The 15,061-nt window shown below is 39.1% G+C and overlaps 1 protein-coding gene across 1 annotated transcript in view; it reads left to right on the forward strand.

Moving 5' to 3' along the window:
* Positions 1 to 1,949: 1,949 nt before the first annotated feature.
* The window catches only part of NLRC5 (NLR family CARD domain containing 5), a 95,335-nt gene continuing 82,223 nt past the window's right edge, over positions 1,950 to 15,061 (forward strand). The window contains exons 1-6 of the mRNA XM_075281856.1: positions 1,950 to 2,249; positions 3,540 to 3,605; positions 3,694 to 5,398; positions 6,737 to 6,820; positions 9,443 to 9,526; positions 12,672 to 12,755. Of these exons, the coding sequence (XP_075137957.1) occupies positions 1,958 to 2,249; positions 3,540 to 3,605; positions 3,694 to 5,398; positions 6,737 to 6,820; positions 9,443 to 9,526; positions 12,672 to 12,755 (2,315 nt within the window). The 5' untranslated portion in view covers positions 1,950 to 1,957. The remainder of the gene's footprint in view (positions 2,250 to 3,539; positions 3,606 to 3,693; positions 5,399 to 6,736; positions 6,821 to 9,442; positions 9,527 to 12,671; positions 12,756 to 15,061) is intronic.

The raw sequence follows: 15,061 nt of genomic DNA on the forward strand, positions 1-15,061 counted from the left end.
ATGTCTGATAGATGTGGGTCCTACTGTAGAGGTGCGGGCCTCTCTAGTTAGCAACCCTAGGTAGGTAAACATTGATGGCAGTATACTGTACCCTTACCCAAGACAGGTTAGCAATCCCTTTCTAGCTATGTAGTGTTATGTTTGTTTTACTTAAGTTTGATTTGTTGTCTTTCGTTAGCGGTTGCTAGTGGTGAGGCAGAACTGTGGTTGTGCATAGGTGTTGAACAATTTGGGGGAGTTACTTGTTGCACAGGCAGCTTGTTATTTGGGTTACGCCATAGTACCGGCTCATTGTATGACGCTGGGTTCACAATAGCACTTGTACTACATTTGGGGATTCTGTTCCCCCTCCGCATTTTTTGCCCTTTTCGAGTGAAAACCTAGCGAACCACATGGACCCCATTATAGTCTATGGGGTCTGTGGGCTTCCTAAGGTAACCACTTTTTATGCAGATTAGGTTTATGTTTGGGGAGTCTCAAAGCTGGCTTCCCGAACAAAAAACGAATGCAGATGTGAACCTAGACTTAGGGAAATTTCTTGCATTTTGATGGTATTTGGCGCTCCAGCCACCTGTTGTTCCTATCTGGTCTGCGTCATCCCCGGAAACAGCCTGCTACACTGCAAAACACTGGAGAACTGAGTCTGTGAGAGTGAGTGTGAGTGTTCTCTGTGAGAACAGTCGCCTTATGCAAAATCCGGGTAGACGTTGTTTTAGAGTGTTGCGACACTTTTCATGCTAATGCTCTGCAGGCTCTCCCCCTGCTCAACAGTCTATGTAGTCCAAGACACTACCCTGAAAGGGAACAACCCAGTGACATTTGCAATTGCAATTCAAGGTGGAGTAAAACTTTTATTTTCTGGGCCATCTAAGTATCATGTCCTTCAACCCAGGATGGTTTAGGCTGAGTTCAGACAGAGTATTTTGATCAGGATTTTGAGGCGGAATCCACCTCAAAATCCTGACCAAAAAAACGGCTCCCATTGAAATCAATGGGAGCCGGTCATTTCTTTTTTCCGTGAGTAGTATGTTCGGGGTCTCCCGGAAAAAAAGAAGCGACATGCTCATTCTTCAGGCATCCGTGTCTGGGCGTCTGCCTGAAGACACTCCCTCCCGACTAGGCCCATTCACTTGGGCCTAATCCAGAGCGGAGTGCCGCGGCTGGATGCCAATGCACTGCATCAGCATCCAGTCATGGCTACCCATTTTTTGGTCTGGAATCTGAGGCATCCTCCGCGTCAAATTCCAGACTAAAAAATTCTGTCTGAACTCAGCCTAAGACTGCTTTAGCCTCATCATCTAGTGCTATCACCTGGGGTTAAACTGTTGACATACACACTTTAGGGGGGGGGGGGGGAGGCACATAAGGTCAAAACCTATGGTTTTGTCAATGGACATTTTGTACAAGCATGGTGTATATGGATAAGTATATAAAACAAACTAGTTGTTCTTTGTCTCAGCCATTACACCTTTGACACAAAAGTTCAGCACATAGTGTATAATTATTTAGGGGACGTTCATTATGACCATTCATTGCTGTCATCCATCTTAGGATAAGAGCAACAGACTTTAACAGTGAAACAATGACGGACACAGATGGAGCCCCATCCCATGACAGGAAAAAGCTTCTGTTATTTTCTTTTAACATGAAAATGCAAATGGACACCAGATGTTGGGTTCTCCATCTGCATTCTATGGTAAATGTCCATTGCTCTCATCCTTTAATGGATGAGACCAACAGACATTAATAATGGCAATGTGAACCTAATCTTAGAGCATAAGCTATAGGGTTATCTAAATGTAGAACTCAACAATGCAGGTAAAATCATAGAAATTGTTAAAAGGTTTTTAAGCTATTGTTATATTAATCAATATTTTAAACATTTGAATTTTGTACTAAAAATAATAAAGTATCATTAACATCCATAAAAATCCATCATTTTTCTTACAGTGTTAGGATGGAAGACACAGAAGTACAAGGAGAAATAGATATTATTATGCCGCAACTGGTAGACTTTCTTTGTCAAGATGTAGACTGGGTGTTTGGCAAGGTACAGGCCTTGGTGCCTAACGTAGATCTTACTTATCATTTACCAAAAACTGATGATGACAAAGAAAAAGTATCCACAATTCTTCAGATGCTATGGAAATCTGATACAGCAGCCTGGAAGTCACTGATAGGAACCATCTGCATGGAGTGTGCGCTTCCCATGGATCTAGAGGTCCCATTACTAAGTCTAACAGGAGAAGGTTAGCACCTAAAGTTTCACTTATATTAAGGATGACCTGTCATTTTAGCTTAGGTGCCTAAGGTAGTAAATGCTTGAAGTTTCTATAAAATGACTATTCTGGACCATCTTTTTGTAGAACTCTTCAATATGTCCTCCTCTTGCTTGAAATCTATGAATTGACAACTGACCATTGGAAATACAATGTTTTACTAAAAAAAAAAAATGTCAAGTTTAGGTGACAGATCCTCTTTAAATGTAATAATAATAATAATAATAATAATAATAATAATAATAAATTTTATTTATATAGCGCCAACATATTCCGCAGCGCTGTACAATTTGTAGGGATTGTATGATTTTTATGAGCTATGTAGTATTATCTTTATTAAAGGGGATGATTGAAATTAGAATTTTTTTCCCCCAGGATCAGCACTTGACAATGTTTGTCCTATCTAAGGGCAGCATGTCACATGTAGTGGTGGTCACCATGTTACAGCATTTTATCACTTACATGTTTTCCTCCATTACTCAGATAGGGCAGCATAAACCTGGTGACAGATTTCTTGTAAAGTAAATACGACTGAGCTGCCATATTAGACTCTTCCCATGCACCACAGTATCAGTGTTTCTAGACAAGAACTATAAAGGCCCAAGTAGGTTTTGGCTTTTGAGTAGGTACCTATCTTTTAGATTATTTAAGTAAAAGTTAAGTTTTATCCGCTCTGCTATTTTGATGTCAGTGTTTCTACAACCAACCCAACCCTCTTTCCTAGTTTTATTCCACCCTTTTACTTTAAAGGAGCTATTCAGTTTCTAATATTGATGACCTATCCTTAGGGTAGATCATCAATATTAGATCTCCGAGGATCCAACTCTAGCGACCCGTACAGATGTGCCGTTTGGGGACATCACAGTTCCCAGTAATGTTTATGCTTAGTAGCCGTGGGGTTTGGTGCTCCAACGATACTCCATAGACTTCAATACCTAAAGCCACCACCACAGCTTGTGTGGCAAGTGAGGAATCTGTGCTGTCCTGGAGTAGGTTATCTGTGAAGGTCCCAGGTCTCGGACCCTCGCAGATCTAATATTAATAACCTATCCTAAGGATAGACCATCAATATTAGAATCTGCATAATCCCTTTAATCTAGATACTTGTAAACATAAGAAATACCTAAATACTTGTGTATGGCACCTAAAAGCACGACAATGGAAACAAGTCATTAGAAGGTTGTTCATACATCATATAGAACATCTTTATAGTTGTAATATTACCAATGTGACGTTCCTACATTTTAAACTGTACTTTAGGGTCAAATGAAGTGGGTTGGAGAAACTGTTTGTCATATGAAGAAGACAGACAGAGAAGACTACAAGGTAATTCCGGAACGTCCATGTGCTACCGGTTCCATGTAATTGACATTATTTCCTTGTGCTAAATGTTAATAACTGTTTATTCTCTTAGAATCGACAAAACGCTACAAACAGCAAATCATAGATTCCCTGCTGGTAAAGTATTGCTTTAAGGATGTACGAGATCCTAGAGGACAGTGTAACCCAATGTTTGTTGAACCACTGATTAAAGGAACCAAAATGGCCAAGAATAAACCAAGAGGTAGGGAAGATCCAGAAAAATCCTCAGTTATGGAGGAAATCTTTGACACTGTAAAAACAAACAATCTCTTCAGGAGAATGAGCTTAGTTAAGACACATGTTATTCTTCTGGTGGGTATGCCTGGCACTGGAAAGACAATGTTGACCCATCGAATCTGCTACGATTGGGCACGTGGAAATTTCACTCAGTTTATGCTGACATTTCTATTTGAGTTTCGTCAGCTAAATCTGATCAATAGGGATTTGACTCTCAGGGAACTTCTCTTTGATTTGTTTCTGACGCCCGACCTATATTCAGAAGAAGTGTTGGACTACATCATCAAGAACCCCATGAAAGTTCTGATCATATTTGATGGCTTGGATGAGTTTTTGGGTCATTTTACAGACAATTCCCCAACTAATCATGACATTTTGCAAAATACTTCCATTTCTCAATTGTTTACGAACATTTTTTATGGTACAGTTCTACAAGGATGTACCGTCATTGTCACGTGCAGGCCAAAACTATTAAACAGTGTTCCACTATATTCTGTAGACCACGTAGCCGAGGTTCTGGGCTTTGACAAAAAAAGAGTTGAACTGTATATTGATGACTTTTTCTACTTGAATCCCTTGAAAGACAAAGTGTTATCTTATCTAAGAGACAATAACAAGTTGATGCACATGTGCTTTGTTCCTGCCTTATGTCACATTATATGTGTTTGCTTGGAACATTTGCAAAGCACTTTCTCTTTCTCCCAACTTCCTCAGACAATTACACAGTTCTATGTAAAAATGCTGATTATTTTCATTCAGAAAAGGATGACGCAGTGTATGGAGGAAGCGGCAATAATAAAAACATTCAGTTCTCTCATCCTTGAGTTGTCTTCTGTTGCACTTAATGGACTTAATAAGAAGAAGTCAGTCTTTTACACTGAACAAATTTCCAAGGACCTTCACGGATTTGCTACAAGTCATGGACTTCTATCAATTTTTGATGTCAAAAAGTTTGACAGCTGCACTGATGTTGGATACTCCTTTGTACACCTAAGTTCCCAGGAGTTTTTTGCAGCATTGCATTTGATGGTTAGCGAGACAATCACAGAGGACAAACTACAAAAAAAGCTGTCTCTAAAGTCAAAGTGGTCCTTGAAGCAAAATGCTACCGGTGAACTCACGGATAATCTTCATATATTCCTTTCTGGGCTGTCAGCCAAAGATTGTCAGACGTTTTTGTATGAGTTAGGGGGCCCGAAGAATCTGATATTAAAGAAACAAAATGTTATTACAGAATTTCTCAAGAGACTGGCGGACACGCAACTCACCGGGCCCAAGCTTATTGAGTTGTGTCACTGCGTTTACGAAACTCAGAACGAACTCCTAGCCCAATATGTTGGAAAGTTCACAGCTATGAAATATGAGCTAAGAAATTTTAGGATTTCACCAGTTGATATGACTGCTTTGATGTTTGTTGTTAAACATGGATCGTGTTTAGTTTCATTAGATTTTGCAGGTTGTCCAATGGAGCTAGAGTGCTTAAATATTCTTGCAACATGTAAACTGATACAGACTTTAAGGTAAAGTGGCAACTTCTTCACATCTCAAACATCTAAGCCAAAGTGTTACTTATGCTTATGTTCACATTAGCAATGACATTATGCTGTATAGATCTCCTCCAATTAGTAATAAGATAAGATAAGATAATCCTTTAATAGTCACGCAGTGGGGAAATTTCAGTATGTTACAGCAGCATAGTAATACATATACAGGATAATACACAGTAATATATTACAGAAGTAGGCACACAAATGCTGAGAAGAGAAGATATACTAGGAGTCCATAGCAGCTAAGGAACGGAAGAGAAAGAAGGAAGACTTCATAGTCACATTAGTTTTCTGTGCGGAGTGATCTTCGCTTGGACTGATGTAGATTATACAGCCTGGTCGCGGTTGGAAGGAAGGACTTGCGATAACGCTCCTTCTCACACTTGGGGTGAAGCAGACGGTCGCTTATTTTAGCAATTGGCTATAACTTATAGTGGGAAATCCTCCTAGGGATATGTTCTCACAGTATAATTTGGAGCTGATTTTAGGCTGATTCTATCTTAAAATCAACTGCAAACTCTGAATTCCCATTACCTCCCATTGTTTTCAATAAGAAGCTGCATATTTTTTTTTTTAAATTTGATCCAACATTTCTGACCCCTGACATCTGCAGGCAAACAACAATCAGGAGGCATCTATATATAGTTGTTGGATAATCCCCTAGAATTTGATAGTCTCCTAGAACCTGTTCAGATTTACAGTATTTATCAGCTTTAGTATAATACAGGAACTTTATTTAGTAGAGTTGTTTAGGAGTGCAGGAGATGGTTTTACTGACATGGTAAAACTGGAGGAAGTCATCTGTTTTCTCATGTGATTGTGACTACTAAAGCCTGGTTCACATCCGCGTTCAGTATTCTGTTCAGGGAGTCCACTTGGGGATACCCCAAACGGAATACTGATCGTATTGACAAGCAGTGAGCTAAGAAAGCACATGGACCCCATAAACTAAAATCGGGTCCACGGTGTCCGCACGGAGCATGCAGAGAGAAAAGTACTTCATGATCTACTTTCCTCTCCGCATGACTTGTGCGGACACCGTGCAGAAAACAAATGGACCCCATTATAGTCTGTGGGGTCTATACGCTTTCATCGCTCACCACTTGTCAAAGCATTAGATATTCCGTTCGGCGGTCCCCAAGCGGACTCCCCGAACAGAATACCGAACGCAGATGTGAACCAGGCCTAAGAAATATTCCACATAAGGGTAGAAAAGGTTATTGAAATGTGCATTATTATCTAATATACAGTATGTTGGTTGCTTCATTTTCTCCTGTATCATGTATGCTAACTTGTACATATTTGGCTTAGTTTCAGACACCGCAAGTATGGGGATGTATTTGTGCAAGCTCTTTCCCCTGTGATATCTGGCAATGAAAAGATGAAGAAAATCAGGTACTTTACAGACCGCAAGCCTTTTACCTTCTCACACACAAACATGGAAAACAAAAAAAACTTTGCAAGTCTTCAGTAGGTGATACCTTTTTTAATGGCTAACTCATAATGATGACAGAATATGACGTTTCGAAGCTTTCCTCTGAGCTTCTTCTTCAGATATAACATATGTTATATCTGAAGAAGAAGCTCAGAGGAAAGCTTCGAAACGTCATATTCTGTCATCATTATGAGTTAGCCATTAAAAAAGGTATCACCTACTGAAGACTTGCAAAGTTTTTTTTGTTTTTTATATTTTATAACCACTGGCTAACACGGTACCAAAACATACATTTTCCTTTTACACAAACATGGAGTGTAGGACTATATTTTAGGCTTTAAGCTTTTATCAAAGGGTGAAATACATTTCTTGCCTCTTCCTTTACTATGCAGTAAATCATTTTATATTGCTTTACAAGTGGTCATTTATTGTATAATGAAGCAGCTACACGGTCATTGTAAAAGAACATTAAAAGCAGAAAATACATCCATGAGACATCAGCCATGTCCCCCTCCTCCCTGTCCTGTGTCTGGTGGTAGAACAACTGTCTGGAGCAGGAGTCCTCTCAATGCTTTGTGTACATTAAGACAAAAAAATTGTTAACCCCTTCCTTCTTGGCTAAGCCCCACCCCTCACTAGCTCAAATGTAACTCATCAGTATCAAATTAACCCCTGTGTTTCCTCATGGATTGCTACGAGATCATGACAGTGGTATAAACATTATCTGCATTTTTAACTGTTGTCCTTCAATCCATGTTTAGTGTTGCTTTTATATTCTGTTTACATCTGGACTATATTCAAATAAGAATTTTAATCTACTTAAAAAGAAATCATGTTAGCATATTTCTCCTGCTATAATTGATGCAAAAATAAATAAGGAAATCTATAGAGTTTTTATACGTGTCACTAAAAAAGCACATAGTAAATAGACATTTCCGTTGTACAGTTCTCTTTTCATCAGAACCATAAAGATAGAATATTATCATTACGTCACCTACCATCAGTGGTGTAACTACCGCCATAGAGACTGCTATGGGGTCCAGGACCTTAGGCTGGCCCCCGCTATATATATATATATATATATATATATTTTAATATTTTGATACCTGCTGGACTAATTCAGCAGGAAACGGATGAATTTCACTTACCTATGCTTATGCATACCTATGTGTATGACTATTACGTCCTGCACATCGTGCCCTGATGCTCTTCAGCATCAAGACGTAACATGCAATGCCCCATGCAGGCCTGAGTGGAGGCAGCCATGGACAGGAGCAGGAATAGAAAAGTGAAAATCGGTTGCTACCTTCCAGAGAAATCCACTAGCTAACAGCCTAAGGTTACTCTGTGGAGCCTGTATGGTGGGGCACTATATATACTATGTATATGGGGGCCTGTAACATATGACATTACTGCATGGGGACCTGTAATGGAGACTTTACTGTAAGGGAGCCTGTAAAACAATGGGCTTTGTTGGCTTCTTGACACAGATTCACTTCATTTTCCTGTGGCCACCACTAGGGAGAGAATGGTGTAATGAGATCTTTGCAGTGTACAGTTCAGTAGTAGTTGTATTAATCCATATGCAGTCAGCTCCCACTAGTGACGGCCGTAGGCAGCAAATATTTTTAATCACAGCTATATAAAGGACATTATCAATGTATTATACAAGTTTTTTTCTGTCTGTTGTAAATATATTGAACAATATGAGAGCTGATTTGTACAAAGCATGTCAAAATAGTAATCTTTGGTGCACATGAATAAAATGGCAACTTTTACCCTATTTATTCATAATGATTTTAATATAATTCTGGCACATTTCACTCCAATATGGCTGTTCATTATGAGTGGCATACTATACTCCAGTCTTAATAAATCGGCCTCATGGTGTTCATAATGGGCCATTCTGAGTGTGATTTTTTTTTTGTTATCCTTGGCTTTATAAAAACTTAACGGACAGAGCAAGGATGTACTACAATTCACATTTGTTTCTGCATTAGATTTTTCCATTACAAGAGGATGGGGTTAAATTAACAAAAATGGGTAGTTTAAAGTGAACCTATGTAGTAATTTATTCTGCCCTGTCTCTGTAAACCCACAGGGAACCTCATATGGACAGCATGGAGGGGTTTCCCATTGATCCCTACTTCTATAATTTAGACTGGGGAGTAGTAAGAGAGGGAAGCCATTAATATGAATGAATGTAATACTTTGCTATAGTAACATGTTTGATCTTCCATTTAGTAATAGACAAGTGGTTGTGTTCATGAGTCAACCTCCTTCACATTATGTAGACCTATTCACCCGTCAGTCAAATTAGGAACATTTGCCAGAAGAGGCTACAAAGGAAAAATACCAAACCTATTCTTTGGAAAAAAAATTTGTTTCATCTTCTTCTTCCATAAGCCTTTTTGTCAGTAACATAACATTTTGGAATGGTTTTCTGAATTTCTTTAATATACCCTTTAAGTTTCTCTATGTCTGGTACTGCACAGAGATATTAAATTCACCTAACAGAGCAGGAGATGGGTATGACATAGGCGGTATACTAATATAAGCTCTACTTCTTCTTGTTTCCTCAGCGTGACAGTGGGGCGGCTCACGAAGGATGGAGTTAGCACTCTGATGCAGTCTTTTCCTCTCTGTTCATCACTACAGGAAATCAAGTAACTGCCTTCTATACTTGTGAAATATACTGTACAACTACACTATTATTTGCATCAAACTTGTATGCAATAATACGCAGACATATTGTACTAGGAACGGAAACTAGATATGAATGTAAAGTCATTTGCAAATGTGAAAATCTTATTATCAATTTTTACTTCCTGGTTTCAGTAAATTTCTGAATTTCCCTATAGAAAATAATACAAGAGGGGATGCACATTATCCCACTAAATTATAGTTTATGAATGCATTGTCCACACCAGATCCCTCTAATATGAGCTGTTAGAAATGTGTATAGAAGTTGAAGTTGTACGTTTACATACACCATAGCCAAATTCCATAGATTTGAAAGTATGGTTCCAAAACAAAACGTGTTGTCCAGCAAGCAGATGATTTCAATGGTTAATAAAAAATAACTTTTAAATAAGAAAAAATGCTGATGCGTTTTGGACTTAGTGACGAAGGAGGAATATCCTCCGAAATGCGTCAGTGTTTTTTTCACTATTTTACTGCTCATGGAAATTTTGTGATTTTATTCACTTTTTTGTGATGTTCATTTAATTAAAAGTTGTGTTTTAGTAATCATTGAAATCATTTGCTTGTTTAACACCACATTTTTGTTTTGGATTCATCCTTCACCTTTGGCTGGGAAGGTTTTTCAGACTGTCTATCAGAGACCTCACGAGGACGGAGCTTTCTTTGATATGTGTCAGTGTGAGTTGGGCTGAGTGTTTTTATCTTCAAATTTGAAAATATTTTTGGGGTCATTTTCCATTTTGAATATCCATTTGTGCCCATGCTTTAACTTCATAGCTGATATCATGAGATGTTGCCTCAGTCTTCACATCGTGTTCTTCCTGCAGATTAATACTTCCACAACATGAAACTCCTCCGCCTCATTGTTGAGATAATGTTCTTTTTTCATGCAAGTCTACCTCATATTTCTCTATACTCAACAATGATGACTATAACCAAACAGTTCAATTTTTGTTTCAATAGACTGGAGGACATTTTTTCAAGTAATATTTTTATCCCCATGTGCAGTTGCGAATTGTAACTTCTTAAATGTCAGTTTTGGAGCAATGGTTCCTTGCTGAGCACCTTGTAGGTCATGTGTATAGGACATGCTTTACTGTTAATATGGATACTTACAGTTATGTATCTGTCCTCCATCTGTTGTTATTGGATTGACTTGCACGTTCTGTGTCTCCTTCCTAAATAGTACGATGGTTGAATGGTATATGGTGGTCTTGTGGTATTTGGTAACTTGTAAGTTATCAATCGAACAGATGAATGAGTTTGGGATCTTTACGAGTTTGGAAATTGTTCCAAGGATGCACCTCCAATGAATTAACTTGACTTCATTTATCAGAAGCTTGTAAAGCCATGATATTGTTTTCTGGAATCTTTTTTTTAACTATTTCACCCCTTTATACTCTGCTGTACTATTATATCATGCTGTGCATATATTTAACATTCAGCACTGTAAAGTATGGCACATTGCTGCAGCATGCACAAGAGCTTTGCCTGTTATATGGCTTCCGGGTTCCAGCTGTATTACACATTTGATGCTTGGTACTAGCTGCAGGAGTCAATAGCAATCATGGCATCTAGGTGGTTATGAGACATTCCCCCCCACACACCTATCATCCTGTTGGGTTCCCCACAGAAAGACTGCAGGGTCCAAGGTGTTGCCATGGCAGGTAGGAGACCTACCAATGGACTCCTGGTTGCATTTTTCTTTTACAGAATACATGTACTTTTTGTGCATACCATTTTGGAGAAAGTCTTTTGCTTTGATCACTTTTTATTAAAGGGATTCTATCATTAATTAGACTGATTAGTCTAATTCAGTGTCGCCAAGCACTATCACTGTGTTATAGAGGGTGCAACCACCCCTAATGTTATTCTTTGTCCATGTATTATGAAATTATTAGAGAACAAACTCGTGAGGAGTTACATTAGAATTTATGTTATCATCTGAAACAAATTCTCCTCTAGATTCCACCAATTATAATAAGTCAATTCAGGAGGTGTTACCAGAATGTTAGCATACATTCTATAGTGATTATAAATGTTTGTTCTCATTGAAAGTCCATCAACACACAGCCTTGCTTAGGGAACAGGGGTAACACTTCCAGTGCTCCGTGCAGGATAATTAGCATATCAAGAAAACCGGGTTGATTAAAAAAGAAATGGCTGCGAGGATCAATGAATGAAAGGTATGCCTAGAATGGCCTTTCTAAAGACTATGTAAAGATATACTTATTTAAAAAACGATCTAGCCAATAATAGACTCCCTTTAAGTATGTTTAAATGTTAATGCTAACATACAAAGCCATCCACAACCTGTCCCTTCCATACACCTAATCTCCAATCTTCCTAAATCTTCTATTCTGCTCTGTTCATATCCATTTTTCACACAACCGCTTCCAAGACGTGTCCCCCCCATACTGTGGAACTCGCTACCAAGACACATAAAATTGACCCCCACAATCATGCGCTTCAAAGACCACCCTGAATACTCACCTATTCAGGAAAGCCAGCAACCTCCAGAAACCCCTCCGCAACCACATCATCATCTGAACAGTCTCTTCCCTCAGCTACTGTCCATCCCCCTTCCTTCATAGATTGTAAGCCCTTGTGCCAGGGCCCTCTTTCACACAGTACCAGCTGATCACCATGTTAGTATTGTATTTGTTGTGGGTTTTTTTTGTGTTTTGTATGTAAATCTTCAAATTTTCAGCACCATAGAATTAACAGTGCTCCAAAAAGATATGGTAATGTTAATAAACAACTATGACTAGCCATGCTCATCAGAGAGAGTATTTGGCCCAAAACTGCCTTTCATGGCTTATCTTCCCAATAACAAAAGTATGGGTATGTTGAAACTGAACATGTCTGACCCTTCCTTCTCCTGACCTTTGTAGATGGAGAAAGGAGAGGTTCCCATACACTTTAGATTGGTTGGCTGTTCCCTCTAAATCAAAGGTTTAGCTAATATACATGTAATTTGTATGGCCATCTTGTCTCATATTAGAGAATTAAATATATCCATGAAATGTATATATACAAACAGCACAGTGGGCGATCTATTCATTTGAATATTTTTGTAACTCATTGGCATATATCCCTCTTCCCTAGCTTGCAAAATAACCATCTGAAGGTTGAGGACATGACTTCACTCATGGAATTGTTTTCACAGATGGCACAGTTGAGAGTCTTAGAGTAAGTGACATACAAAATCCTTTGTGTTATAGATTGTTGTAAATTTTCTTTTTATGAGTTATTAGAAACTATAGCTTATTAGATTACCCAGTGATGCCTAGACTTGACTTTTATATCAAATCCTCAAGGTCTACAGTTTATAGCATATAGTAGCTTCTGCTGCAGAAAAACTACAACCTGCCTATAGACAACTCCTGCCATTCACCCTATTATGGCATATGGCCATCATGTAGGGAGAGGCACAGTCTTGGAAGAATAGGATTGCATGGACAATCATTCTTCTGGAGTCTGGTGAAGTGTCTGGCCAGTAAAGGCTTCTCTCCATAAAATCAGCATATACTGGAAGAAATCCTATGAAGTTAAAGTTCAGTAAGAACAATTTACCGTTTATAATTATGCAAAGAATAGATGCAACAAGAGGGTGAGAAGCCATAATGCCAAGCTCCTGTGTGACTGGTGTTGTCATTTGTAGAAGTGCTGGTGAGACCTTAGGATGAGAAGTCCGGGAATAAAGACTACAAGGAGACATTCTTTCTAGCTTCATGTTTCTTGCTCTGACTGATTCACATTAATGAATCAGATTTCTAAGTGTCAAATGATTGTTTTAGTACCATTAGGTTACATTCGTATCACATTTATTCTCTGTTAGGGGCGATGCTGAATGTGCACACTGAATGTAGTGTCAACACAGTTTTATTCTTCACCATTACATCCATGGGCAAAATATATTTCCCTGGACAACATTTAAATGGGTATCTCATATCTAAAGTTGCCTACAGATAATTGACTGACAATAGATGCCCAGGTAGTCATTTCTGTCAATGCTGGCATGCTGTATGAGCAGTGTAATGTAGATAACCACTTCACCGCTAGGGTGTAATTGCGTCTCCCCCAAGAGAGTGGTCACAGCAGGGTACAAAGCTAAATAGAATTATATAACTCAAAAGGGAAAAAGGAAAATATATAAGTAAAGTATAACTTTTATTGCATCTAACATTAAAATGGCAAAAAAGGCTTTGCATTAAAAATTGTATTATATAAGAACAAAAAGCCTCAATAAGTGTGAGGTCCCCTAAAATCCAATCTGGACAGATTATATTTGTACTCCACCACGCCCAGGTAATGAGCAGGGCTTCAAACTCTTTCGCCCCTTACACCTCTGGGCCCAGTCTCTGTCGCCCCTCCTGTGACCTCGATCTTTACACCCCTGATGGAAGAACTTTGTAAAAACAAGAACGGAGCAATTGACTTATTTCTGGTTCCTAAGTCCCCAAACCCCAATGAATGTTATATATCATGTTTTGAGCGCAGTGACTAATGGTGCTACACAGACGGCTGGTCTCCTTTTACCCCCAATGAGAGGAGCTCCACAGACTGCTGGTAAGGGGAGAATAGAAAGCTTTCTGGTGACTCAGTATACATGACTATAGGTCATCTGAGGTTATAAATGGCAGCAGTTCCATCAAACGAGATACTATAGCTCCAGAACCTTCAAGAACAATGCTGTTGTGCAAAATATCAATATATGATGTTTTTAATATTGGTAGTGTTCTTTTCCCAGGGCTACTCATAGTCAATTATAAATGAGCTACGGACTGCAGCCAAACATATTCCATGAGCCCTGTTGAAATTACAGCAGTAAACTGAACTGGCTTGAATAACTGAGATATAAATAACACGGGTATGAGAAATGGGTCCTTAATAGAGATGAGCGAACAGTGTTCTATCGAACACATGTTCGATCGGATATCAGGGTGTTCGCCATGTTCGAATCGAATCGAACACCGCGTGGTAAAGTGCGCCAAAATTCGATTCCCCTCCCACCTTCCCTGGCGCCTTTTTTGCACCAATAACAGCGCAGGGGAGGTGGGACAGGAACTACGACACTGGGGGCATTGAAAAAAATTGGAAAAGTCATTGGCTGCCGAAATCAGGTGACCTCCATTTTAGACGAATAGTGGATTTCAAATCCGGGTCATATGAGAATGTGAACTTTGTGACTATGAGACAGGGATAGCTGTACAGGCAGGGATAGCTAGGGATAACCTTTATTTAGGGGGGAATGTTATTAAAAATAACTTTTTGGGGCTCTATCGGGTGTGTAATTGTGATTTTTGTGAGATAAACTTTTTCCCATAGGGATGCATTGGCCAGCGCTGATTGGCCGAATTCCGTACTCTGGCCAATCAGTGCTGGCCAATGCATTCTATTAGCTTGATGAAGCAGAGTGTGCACAAGGGTTCAAGCGCACCCTCGGCTCTGATGTAGCAGAGCTGAGGCTGCACAAGGGTTCAAGCGCACCCTCG

The sequence above is a fragment of the Leptodactylus fuscus genome, chromosome 7 (assembly GCF_031893055.1).
Source record: "Leptodactylus fuscus isolate aLepFus1 chromosome 7, aLepFus1.hap2, whole genome shotgun sequence".
Classification (NCBI taxonomy): Eukaryota; Metazoa; Chordata; class Amphibia; order Anura; family Leptodactylidae; genus Leptodactylus; species Leptodactylus fuscus.